The sequence below is a fragment of the Plectropomus leopardus genome, chromosome 7, assembly GCF_026936395.1.
Source record: "Plectropomus leopardus strain MGB_pleo_1.0 chromosome 7, ASM2693639v1, whole genome shotgun sequence".
Taxonomy (NCBI): domain Eukaryota; kingdom Metazoa; phylum Chordata; class Actinopteri; order Perciformes; family Serranidae; genus Plectropomus; species Plectropomus leopardus.
In genome coordinates, this window is record NC_142182.1 from 712,943 (window position 1) to 726,504 (window position 13,562).

General features: G+C 38.3%; 1 protein-coding gene across 2 annotated transcripts; it reads right to left on the reverse strand.

The window, feature by feature from the left end:
* Nucleotides 1–988: 988 nt before the first annotated feature.
* Nucleotides 989–13,370, reverse strand: cd59b (CD59 molecule (CD59 blood group) b). Of its 2 annotated transcripts, none has more exons than XM_088079542.1 (4): nucleotides 13,293–13,370; nucleotides 8,764–8,908; nucleotides 3,748–3,849; nucleotides 989–1,370 (listed from the first exon to the last, which is right to left on the reverse strand). In XM_088079542.1, exons 2-4 carry the CDS (start codon nucleotides 8,816–8,818, stop codon nucleotides 1,159–1,161), a joined length of 369 nt encoding a protein of 122 aa, XP_087935668.1. In that variant the 5' UTR covers nucleotides 8,819–8,908; nucleotides 13,293–13,370; the 3' UTR covers nucleotides 989–1,158. The 2 variants fall into 2 exon arrangements, with proteins under 2 accessions (XP_087935668.1, XP_087935667.1); XM_088079541.1 differs by having other exon boundaries at nucleotides 13,315–13,349.
* Between the last annotated feature and the right edge of the window lie 192 nt (nucleotides 13,371–13,562).

Genomic DNA, 13,562 nt, shown 5'->3' on the forward strand with positions numbered 1-13,562 from the left:
GGGACTGTTCTTTATTTATCAGAGGAGGGGGAGCTATTAGGCACTGTTCTTTATTTATCAGGGGAGGGGGAGCTATTAGGGACTGTTCTTTATTTATCAGGGGAGGGGGAGCTATTAGGGACTGTTCTTTATCAGGGGAGGGGGAGTTATTAGGGACTGTTCTTTATTTATCAGAGGAGGGGGAGCTATTAGGGACTGTTCTTTATTTATCAGAGGAGGGGGAGCTATTAGGGACTGTTCTTTATTTATCAGGGGAGGCAGCTGTGATAAATGGTGTTTTCCAAACCTGCAAACACCATTTAAAATATTTGGGTGATTTTTTTTTTACTTTAAACATTTTGATGATTTTAAAGGAAACACTTTGGCTTTTTTTTTCTTTCTTTAATAATTCCTGGCAACTTTTAAAAACAAAACATTTTCTTGATTTTTAAGGAATTTTTTTTTTTTTTACTTTTTTCCCTCTTAAAATTTCTCCTCAGTTTTTAACAACAAAAGACAACATGCCCCTCTTTGGACGGCATGTTTTCTTTTGTAAAAAATTAAAAGTTTTAAAATTTAAGTTTATTCTCGAATTTTTTTTCTTATTTTTGAAGAAGAGATTTTGTCTTTTTTTCTTTAAAAATGTTTGGTGTTTTTTTCTTGGTAATTTTTAAAAATAAAATGATGATTTTGAAAGAAAACATGCTCTGGTTTGGAAGACATAATTTCTTTTTCTTTTGATTTTTTTAAAGGACATTTTTCTTTTCTTGATTTTTTTCCCATGATTTTTAAAGAAAATATTTTGTCTTTTTTTTCTTAAAAAATCTTGTTTTTTCTCCTTTAAAATTTCTTGGCAACTTTTAAATACAAAACATTTGGGTGATTTTTAAAGAAAACGTGCTCAGATTTGGAGGGCATGTTTTCTTTAAAAATCGTCGTTAAATAAAAACAAAATCCAGCCATTTAATGTTGTTGTATGAATTTGATGCAAAAAAGTACATAAAACAAAGACAATTCATGTTTTTTTATTTATTGTTAAGCTGTTAAAAAGTATAAAATTAAAAAGTGTATTGACCTGAGAACCTGTACGCGTCACAGGCGAACTAAAAGCAAACGTTTAGCTCATGTTAACTTTACAAAACCGCTCGCATTAAATCCCGAAAAACCGGACTGTTTGTTTTAGATGAGACACCAGCAGACGCTCAGCAGGGACCCCGTCACAGCCAGGGCCACGGCCCCGACCGCCGGCGCCGCCGTCACGCCGCCGCCTGAGTTACACAGGTTGCTGCTGCAGCAGCGGTACGTGAAGCCGGAGATCGCCGGGAACATCTGAGTGAGACGAGAGTTATCGCAGTCTGTGTACCGGATACACTGACGGATCGTCTTCCCACCTGGACAGAGACACAGACAGACAGAGACAGACAGACACACACAGACACAGACATAGAGACACAGTAAGAGACAGACACAGAAACAGAAACAGACAGAGACACAGAGACAGATACAGACACAGAGACAGAGACAGAGACAGACACAGACACAGACACAGAGACAGAGACAGAGACAGACAGAGACACAGAGACAGATACAGACAGAGACAGACACAGAGACAGAGACAGAGACACAGACACAGACAGAGACAGACAGACACAGACACAGACACAGACACAGACACAGAGACAGATACAGACACAGAGACAGAGACAGACAGAGACAGAGACAGATACAGACAGAGACAGACACAGAGACAGAGACAGAAACAGACACAGACACAGACACAGACACAGACACAGACACAGAGACAGACACAGAGACAGATACAGAGACAGAGACAGAGACAGAGACAGACACAGAGACAGAGACAGAGACAGACACAGAGACAGACAGAGACACAGAGACAGACAGACACAGACACAGACACAGACACAGAGACAGACACAGAGACAGACAGACACAGACACAGACACAGACACAGACACAGACACAGAGACAGAGACAGACACAGACACAGAGACAGACACAGAGACAGAGACAGAGACAGACACAGACACAGAGACAGACAGACACAGACACAGACACAGAGACACAGAGACACAGAGACAGATACAGACACAGACACAGACAGAGACAGAGACAGAGACAGAGACAAAGACACAGACACAGACACAGACACAGAGACAGACACAGAGACAGAGACAGACACAGACACAGACACAGAGACAGACACAGAGACAGAGACAGAGACAGAGACAGACACAGACACAGAGACAGACAGACACAGACACAGACAGAGACAGAGACAAAGACACAGACACAGACACAGATACAGATACAGACACAGACACAGACACAGACACAGACAGACAGACACAGAAACAGAAACAGAGACACAGACACAGACAGAAACAGAGACAGACAGAGACAGAGACAGAGACAGAGACAGACACAGACACAGACAGATACAGAGACAGAGACAGATACAGACACAGACACAGAGACAGAGACAGACATAGAGACAGACAGAGACAGAGACAGACACAGACACAGACACAGAGACAGAGACAGAGACAGACACAGACACAGAGACAGACAGACACAGACACAGAGACAGACATAGAGACAGACAGAGACAGATACAGACACAGAGACAGAGACAGACATAGAGACAGAGACAGAGACAGAGACAGATACAGATACAGACACAGAGACAGAGACAGAGACAGACATAGAGACAGACAGAGACAGATACAGACACAGACACAGAGACAGACAGAGAAACAAACAGAGACAGACACAGACACAGACACAGAGACAGACAGAGACAGATACAGACACAGACACAGAGACAGACAGAGAAACAGACAGAGACAGATACAGATACAGACACAGAGACAGACAGAGAAACAGACAGAGAAACAGACAGAGACAGATACAGATACAGACACAGACACAGAGACAGACAGAGACAGATACAGACACAGACACAGAGACAGACAGAGAAACAGACAGAGACAGAGACAGATACAGATACAGACACAGACACAGAGACAGACAGAGAAACAGACAGAGACAGAGACAGATACAGATACAGATACAGACACAGACACAGACACAGAGACAGACAGAGAAACAGACAGAGACAGAGACAGACACAGAGACAGACAGAGACAGACTGAGTGGATTCATCACTTTATAACAAAAAACCTTTTTTATTATTATACATGTATTATATCAAATAATCATCATTAGATGACAATATCACCATGATTATAATACTGCTTATATAAAGGCATAAATATTAATATTCTAATAAGGTATTTTGAGTAAATATATCACCCTTTGAGTGAGCTCATTCTGCACAAGGAGTACTTTTACTTTTGGTACTTTAAAGACATTTAATGCTTCTAATTTTAAATTAAGGACTTTTACTTGTAACAGAGTATTTTTACTCAGCTGTATAACTACTTTAATATGTAATAATAAAGTATTTTTATTTGATGGTATTGCTACTTTAATATGTAATAATAAAGTATTTTTATTTGATGGTATTGCTACTTTAATATGTAATAATAAAGTGTTTTTATTTGATGGTATTGCTACTTTAATATGTAATAATAAAGTGTTTTTATTTGATGGTATTGCTACTTTAATATGTAATAATAAAGTGTTTTTATTTGATGGTATTGCTACTTTAATATGTAATAATAAAGTATTTTTATTCAGTGGTATAAATATACAAACTTTGTGGTCGCAGTATTTCCCGCTCACCTCTCTCGCTCAGAGAAATGCACGAGTCCTCGTACGTGCACTCCTGCACGTTCTGACAGCGGCCCGTGTAATCAGAGCACTTATAGCAGCGGAGCCCCGAACCTGCAGAGGAAGAAACACACGAAGAAGAGGCCGAATCAGTGAGTCCTCCGGGTCTGTGGAAACGCCGAAAACATCACAATGTCAAAGTTATAATAAATATAATAATAACTTTATTCATAAGGAAACTTTAAAAACAGTTCTTCCATAAACGAGGCAACAAAGAAGAAGCAGCAAAACAATAAGAGCCAAACATTTACGCTGAATTAAGGCCAGACTAAATTTAAAGTATAAATGAATAAAGAGAGAAACAATAACCAAACAAAAATCACAATAACAACCCAAACCAATAAGAGTGAACAGAATCCACAGAAAACTCAGAAATAACAGGACAAATATTCAAATTAAACACAATAAAAACAGAACAAAAGAGCCCGATCAAAGAAAATTAAAGACAAACTACAACAGATTCATTAAACTGGATGACATCACACATAAACAAATCTATAAAAATGGGCTTTGACATGTGATTTAAGTTGACCTCTGACCTTTGACCTCTTGGATAAAAAAATGTCACCGAAAATGTTTTGTGTGGTCATAGTGACCTTTGACCTTTGAAAAATTCAATGGGTTCACTGTTGAGTCCGAGTGGACGTTTGTGCCGAATTTAAAGAAACTTCCTGAGGGTGTTTTTGAGACACTGTGTCCACAGGAACGGGACAAAGTCCCGCCGGACACCTGAGGACGCTGAGACCGAGTTAAAGAGGCTCTTCATCACGAAGCTGTTTATCCGGTTAATATCTGAGAATTTGTATTTGTCTTTTATTTAAATATTCTGGTCTCCTTTAAACAAAGGAAGTGGGCGGCCCTTTTCTTTTTCCCTCTTTTCTGTCTTTTTTTTATATATATTTTTTGTTTTTGTCTGGATGGACGGTCTGTGGATGTCTTATGGTTTATGTGAAAAATTAATAACTTTGTTAAAAATAATAATAATAATAATCCTTTTCTAAATCTACTAATTTCTTGCAATTTGTGGGAGATTTCGGACCAAGCTGCTCTTTTTTTCTCCATGTTTGTGACAGGAATCACAGAGTTCAAAGGGTTAAATACTGGTGACAGGCAGCACTAGAAAAGTGATGTCGCTGCTTTTTTTTAAACTTTATTTATATAACACCTTTAAAAACAGATAAAGGAAAGGCGGGAACTCAGGGAACGATGAAATAAACATCAACAAACAGAGAAAGGGTTAAAACAGTCAAACTAAGAGACAAACTCATCAGTGTGAGAAAATTAAAGAATAAAAGCAAACGAAGACAATAAAAATAACATAAGAAGTAATGTAAGAAGACGACATCACATCAGAGGGAATAAAACAGACAAGAAGAAAAAACAGGTAACAAATAAATGAACAAGTAAATACACTGAAAATATTAAAAAGATGTTAAGAACAGGAACATCAGAAGGAAAAGAGATGGATAAAAAGAAGAAGAAGAAGAAGAGCGACAGAAAACCGCTCCGCTGTTCACAGATTTATACTCACACAGATCTATACACAGATTTAACGATTAAATAACGATTATTTAATTATTTCTGTCGAAATCTGAGTCATTTAGCACTCGACTGCTAAAACATTAAAACACTGAAACACTAAAACATTAAAACACTGAAACACTAAAACACTGAAACACTAAAACATTAAAACACTGAAACACTAAAACACTAAAACATTAAAACACTGAAACACTAAAACACTAAAACATTAAAACACTGAAACACTAAAACACTAAAACACTGAAACACTAAAACATTAAAACACTGAAACACTAAAACACTAAAACACTGAAACACTAAAACATTAAAACACTGAAACACTAAAACACTAAAACATTAAAACACTGAAACACTAAAACACTAAAACACTGAAACACTAAAACATTAAAACACTGAAACACTAAAACACTAAAACACTAAAACACTAAAACACTAAAACACTAAAACACTGAAACACTAAAACATTAAAACACTGAAACACTAAAACATTAAAACACTGAAACACTAAAACACTGAAACACTAAAACATTAAAACACTGAAACACTAAAACATTAAAACACTGAAACACTAAAACATTAAAACACTGAAACACTAAAACACTAAAACACTGAAACACTAAAACATTAAAACACTGAAACACTAAAACACTAAAACATTAAAACACTGAAACACTAAAACACTAAAACACTGAAACACTAAAACATTAAAACACTGAAACACTAAAACACTAAAACACTGAAACACTAAAACATTAAAACACTGAAACACTAAAACACTGAAACACTAAAACATTAAAACACTGAAACACTAAAACATTAAAACACTGAAACACTAAAACACTGAAACACTAAAACACTGAAACACTGAAACACTGAAACACTAAAACACTGAAACACTGAAACATTAAACACTGAAACACTGAAACACTAAAACACTGAAACACTAAAACACTGAAACACTGAAACACTAAAACACTGAAACACTGAAACACTAAAACATTAAAACACTAAAACACTGAAACACTGAAACACTAAAACACTGAAACACTAAAACATTAAAACACTGAAACACTAAAACACTGAAACACTAAAACATTAAAACACTGAAACACTAAAACATTAAAACACTGAAACACTAAAACATTAAAACACTGAAACACTGACACATTAAAACACTGAAACACTAAAACACTAAAACACTGAAACACTAAAACATTAAAACACTGAAACACTAAAACACTAAAACATTAAAACACTGAAACACTAAAACACTAAAACACTGAAACACTAAAACACTGAAACACTAAAACATTAAAACACTGAAACACTAAAACATTAAAACACTGAAACACTAAAACACTGAAACACTAAAACACTGAAACACTAAAACATTAAAACACTGAAACACTAAAACACTGAAACACTAAAACACTGAAACACTAAAACATTAAAACACTAAAACACTGAAACACTAAAACATTAAAACACTGAAACACTAAAACATTAAAACACTGAAACACTAAAACACTGAAACACTAAAACATTAAAACACTGAAACACTAAAACATTAAAACACTGAAACACTAAAACACTGAAACACTAAAACACTGAAACACTAAAACATTGAAACACTGAAACACTAAAACACTGAAACACTGAAACACTGAAACACTGAAACACTGAAACACTAAAACACTGAAACATTAAACACTGAAACACTGAAACACTAAAACACTGAAACATTAAACACTGAAACACTAAAACACTGAAACACTAAAACACTGAAACACTGAAACATTAAACACTGAAACATTAAACACTGAAACATTAAACACTGAAACACCAGCGCGCAGAGCGACGTTACCGCGGTGATTTCTGGTGCATTAGTTTAGAGTCTGGGCCATTATTCTGTTTATTAAATATGATTGATTGCTCTGCTCTCTGTTAACTTCCTGTCGTGTCGAGTGCAGAGCTGCCAAACATGATCTGTCTCTCCACTGAGCGAAAACTGACGCCCGAATTTCTGTTCATCTAAAGTCAAAATCAAGACAGCGTCCTCGACTTTGAGCTCCTGCAGCTCAGACAGAAACAACATTTGAGCTCATCAGCAGTTTGTAAAGAAATATACGAAAACGAGTTCCACCTTTCAGGCTTCACACACATTTTCAACAAAACATTTCCAAGACTTTTCCAGGGCTTTTCCAGGACTTTTCCAGCGATTCTACTTAATGCTTCCTTATCATTACTGTTTAACAGCTTTTTTAAAAATCTATAGTACCTTAAAAATGAGTGATTTCAGAAAAGGATTAGAACAGAATATTTAAATATAACGAAGTGACAGTTTTGGAATTTGTTTGGTTTTTGGTGATTTTTAGAGAAAACATTTTGGGGATTTTGTGACCTTCACCTACTGCAATTTTAGATTTATCAACCCAGTAGTGGATCAATAACTATATTGTAATAATGTCATATATATTCATCTGCATCATAAGTTTTTTTGCTTTTAGTACTTCAAGTTTATCCTCATGATACTTCATGTACTTTTCAATATCAGGCTTTATAGAATATTATTCATTAACATGATTTTCTACTTTTATAGTGTTCATTTTTAAGCAGCATCAGTCCTAATCACAAATACCAAATATTCATTCATTTTTCAGAATTTTAATCCTTTAAATGTCTGCTTTTTGTCACGATGCCACTGTGTTTTTAGGAGATAAAAATTAATTATTCTCAGTCTCCTCCTCCTCAGTGTGTGAGTGTAGCTGCTGACAGTCTGGGATCTGTCAGTGTGTGAGTGTAGCTGCTGACAGTCTGGGATATGTCAGTGTGTGAGTGTAGCTGCTGACAGTCTGGGATCTGTCAGTGTGTGAGTGTAGCTGCTGACAGTCTGGGATATGTCAGTGATCAGCAGCTACATTGACTGTGACAGGTCACCTAGTGGAAATAGCATGTATTTCCTCCAGATGCCAAATATGGTCAAAATGACCTCATCAGGTGGAAAATAGTCAAAATGACAAATTCAGAGTCAAAAGCCCAGAATGACACCCAGAAATAATACAAGTCCTGTTTTTCTGCTCTGATGGCTGTGGGATCAAAAATGTCAGTTTGAATGGGTTTCAATGGAGCATTTTTGGACCTGAACAGTCTGAATGTAACTATTTAGTTTCCACAGTGTATTTTAGACTTATTGTAGGAGCTGAGCTGCAAATTCACTGATTACACTCAAATACACAATCTGGACTACATTTAGGACACATGCATCAACACACACACAGTTATCACAACAGGAAGAAGAAAAGAGACTAAAATGCATAAAACAGGCCCTAAGAGGTTAATGACATAAAGTTATTTTAATGTGTGTGTGCGCGTGTGTGTGTGTGTGTGTGTGTGTGTGTGTGTGTGTGTGTGTCCTGGTCCACTCACCCAGGTGGAGCGTCCCGCAGCAGAGTAGCAGGAATAATCCCAGGCAGCGCTTCATGTCGCCTCCCTGCAGACGAGCAGTGAACCAGGAGAAAGAGTCCAGTGGAGGTCCCGGCTGGTCTGGAGTCTGCTGTGGTCCGCTGTGACCCTGTGAGGCGGGCGGCAGGAGGCTGAGAACGGCTCTTTGTCCAGAGGACCACAAAGACTGCCTGTCTGGCCAAACGTCCTCCTCCTCCTCCTCCAACAATCACTTGGCCAACTCCTCCCTGAGGCTTTATTCTGTGTTTATGTTCACTGCTCCTCATCCACACTCACACCACTGCACGTCTCTGCTCTGCACTCACACAACGAGGGCTGAGCGATAAAACGATAACGATATCAATCACCATAGAACTTTTCCTCCCTTGAAATATGAAACGTAGTCGATATAATGTCGACAGAACGCATCCCAGCCGTTTTCTGACAGAAAACACCAACAGCCAATGATAATAAGAATAGTACCGCGGAGAACCAAACGCAGTGAAGGACTTTGACTGTCGAACAGCTGAGTGTTTGACAGCCACAGCATTTCATCATAGCTGATCAAACAGCTGATGGTCCGACCAAAGTGTCTGAAACAGACACATCTGCAGAGGTGAAAGTGACTTCTTTAGACTACAGACGACTTTGTGTTAGTTTCAGCTTTAATCAGACTTTGGATGAATTATTTAGAAACAGCGGGACGCATCGCTCCGTGTCTCATCCGGCCGCTCGCGCTGAGCTCTCATTATTATTACCAGGGGCAGATGTAATGTGACTGTGGCCCCCGGCCTCCTGTCGTTTCACAGAAGTGGCCCCCAAAGCGCAGCAGGTTGAGTTTCCTTCATGTTATTTGTGTATTTTTCTTTTGTACTGTTTGTACTCCGAGTACTCGCGGTGCGTCCTGTGTGGGAGCGTCTGGCGTTGGTTTGGTATTTCAGAGTTTTTGTTGCTGCAGACGATTCAGAGGCTCCACAAACATCCACCAACGTCACGTCTGCGACCCCCGACCTTTACAGCTCCGCTCCTCACGGACTCTCGAAATAATATATAAATAATATATAATAATAAATAATAATAATAATAATATAAATTATACTTTTTACAGACTAATAAAAAAAGAGTTTTTGCATGGAAACAGACGGTTTTATGCTTTTGCTTCTCACTCTTTTCAGATGAATTTGAGTTTATAAATAGTGAAAATATTTGACAACCTTTAACCCTTTGAAGCAAATTGGTTTGATTTGGTTTGCAGCTGAAGAAAACATGAACCAAAATTTTTTTTTTTTTTTTTAAAGAAACTTGTATCTGAGTTTGTGCTGAACAAAGACAAAAAATTAAAGAGTAAAAAGTCGTCAGAAATGCAACAAAATGAAGCGTCACATCTGCGTTCAGTCTGTGAGACTCAGTTTGTTACGAAGGGATGTGAGCGCGAGTTGCTCTGTGTGTGTGTGTGTGTGTGTGTGTGTGTGTGTGTGTGTGTGTGTGTGTGTGTGTGTAAAAGCAGACACTGGATGTGTGTGTGTGTGTGTGTGTGTGTGTAAAAGCAGACACTGGATGTGTGTGTGTGTGTGTGTGTGTGTGTGTAAAAGCAGACACTGGATGTGTGTGTGTGTGTGTGTGTGTCCTGTATCAGTCCCAGGGCGTGACAGACGGGACGGTCAGCTGCTGCACACAGAGCAGCGCCTGTATGTGCGTCCAGCTGCTGTCTGAAGCTGTGTGGACGTCTTTCTGTCAAAACATTGTCCTGCTGTCACAGAGTGAACACACACACACACACACACACACACACATACACACACATACACACACAAACACACACACACACACACACACACACACTGACACTGACACCACGGTCCCCTCTTCTGTCCTCCAGATTGTCCATCGGGACGCCTTTTGGAACGACGAGGTTTTTGTTTTTTATGACTTTGAATAAAAGTTAATGTTTGTTTTCTTTACTGAGCTGCTGCAGGACGAAGACCTGCTCTGCTCCGGGGCCACGGCAGGAGGCCAGGGGCCACGGCAGGAGGCCAGGGGCCACGGCAGGAGGCCAGGGGCCACGGCAGGAGGCATGTTGCATTTTTACAATTTTAGGGCATTTCCATGATTTTAAGAAGTTTCAGGATTTTAGGACATTTCTTGGAATTTCAGGACAATTTTAGATAATGTGTTTTTGATCTTTTGTGTAATGACCGCAGCGTGTCTCATATAACTTAATTTTTCTTTAATTTTTCTTTTCCGATTTGGTTTGACTTCTTTTACTGAGTTTGACTCCTGAGCACGTCCTCCCTCGCTGCACACGTATCCACAGAATAACGCTAATAATAATAATAATAATAATAATAATAATAATAATAATAATAATAATAATAATAAACTTTATTGTAAAGCGCCTTTCATATAAGAAATGCAGCCTAATGAGCTTTACGAGACAGAAATGAAACGCAGCAAGTGCTTCGCATAAAAGACAAAAAGACGTGAAATGACGTTAGCGTCACAGTGAGCCGAGTTGACTTCTTCAAACATCGTCTCGGTGGACTCGCCTCGGCTGAATGAAGACTTCTGGTTGGATGACAGCGATTCTCTCGGGAGCCAATCAGGAGCCGGCTGAGTTTTCTGGTGAAAAGGAGGCAGTTTGTATAAAAGTGTGAATAAACGATGTGATGTCAGCCTGCAGGCAGCTGCAGACGCTGCTCAACAACGAGCGAACAGACGCCCGAGGACACAGAGGCCGTTTCACTGGTCCACGGCGAGCGGACAAAGAGGTCACAGTTTGTCCGTCAGCCTTTCACTCTCTGACAGCATCACTGCTGCAAAACTTCATCTGAAAAGCACTTTGGGCTCCAAATACGTGAAAATATTCAGAGTATTATGGGGTGTCAGATCTCTTCCTGCCCTCCTTTGTTTGTGCCCGCTGATCCGTTCGTTTCCGTCCTCGTCTTTAGACCGGAGTGGCGGGCGGCTGTTAAAACTTGGCAGCAGACGGTTTCAGTCTCCAGGAGACAAACTCGTCCTTCGAAACACTGAATTACTTCAAGACACAAACTGGGCTGTGATTTAACGCCGAAATTTAATAAACTTTCCATTAAAATACCAGCCTGACCTCTGACCTCTGACCCCGCTGGAGTCTGCTTCCTGACCTCCTTCACCTCCTGCTCTGGGCGCCATCAGTGATGTCATCACTCCTGTACGTCCGAATGTGTTATAAATATATTAAATATATATCGTTTCAAAAATAAAAATAGGCCTAAGGGACTGTTCTTTAGTATAACAGGGATGTGGCTGTTTTATTTTTGACCGTCCCCAAAGCTGCAGATGTTTGTCCTCGAGCTCCCCGAGGACTGTCCGTCTCACATGATGTGTTCAAGGACCGCTGGACATTAGAAAAATGATGATAATTTTTTTTAGTTTCTGTTTTTACAGATAAAAGGTGTAATTTAGGATTTTTAAAAAAATTTTGGCTGTCTCGTGATTTTGGAAAGCATGTTTCCTTAAAAAAAAAAAAATCAGCCCCCCCAAAAAAGGGCCAAACATTTTTTGGAGAAAAATTAAATGCCACAAATGTTAAAGAAAAAGAAATTTGCCAAAAGCTTTCAAAAATCAACAATTTTAAAAGAAAAAAAAATCACCAAAAATTTTAAAGACAGTAAGTTCAGCAAAGACTTTAAGAAGAAAAATGGCAACATTTTTTAAAGAAAAAGAAAACAGTAAAACATGTTTGACACTGACACAAAATTTTAAAGAAAAGAAAGAAAAAAACATTGCATCGCTGAAGGTTTTTAAAAATCAACATACATTTTAAAGATAAAAAAAGAAAAAAATTGCCAAATATTTAAAGGAAAACATTTTTTTAATGATAATAAATTTGCATATAAAATAACCAGTATAAAAGAATTATATAAAAACAAGACAAAAAAGAAAACATGCCATCCAGAAGCGTAGCTTTTTTCCCTCAGGCGTTCAGGCTCTATCAAAGGTACAGTTCAACATTTGTTTGAAGGAGATCTCATCAGTACTTGAGTAGTTGGTACTTAAACTGCTTCGTGTCAAAGTCCTGACCGAGTCAAAACCAAACACACAGACAGGAAACACGTGTTTTTAGACTGAGTGTGATTTCAGCTCTCTGAGGTCATTATTGACATTTCCCTGAGAATATCCGCGTTTTTAGGTTTCCTTCAGTATCTCAGTGATCCGGTGACATTTGTCAGAACATCGATGGAAACACTGCAAACTGGATCTGCTGATGGCTAATTCGGCACATTTTAATATGAGACTATTTGACGACAAGTAAAGAAAAAATGGGCTAAAAATAACGGGACGGAAGATGTAGGCCACAGCTGTTATCTGACTGAATTAAACACACTTCCTGTTTACACTGATAATAAAACACACACACATGATTCACATCATTTTAGATTCAGAATAACACACACTTTTCGTCACTTGTCAGGTTTAGACGTTCATAAATCCACTTTGAAAATCATAGAAATAAAAGATGGTGCAGAACTTGCCTGAGAATCTTCGTGTTTTTACCTTTTCTTCAGGATCACAGAGATCCAGAGGGAGTTGTCTGTACATCCGCCTACACGCTGCAAACAGGAGGAGCTCATAAATAATTCGGCATACTCTCAATGATGATTTAATGTCAGCTGAAGAAATGCTGGGTTTAAGATGAGAGGTCAAACAAACACTGTTAACTCACGGAACTATATATAGTTCCTGTTTACATGCTCCAAATTCATGGAAAACACAGACATTGCCTAATACACATTATTTCAAAT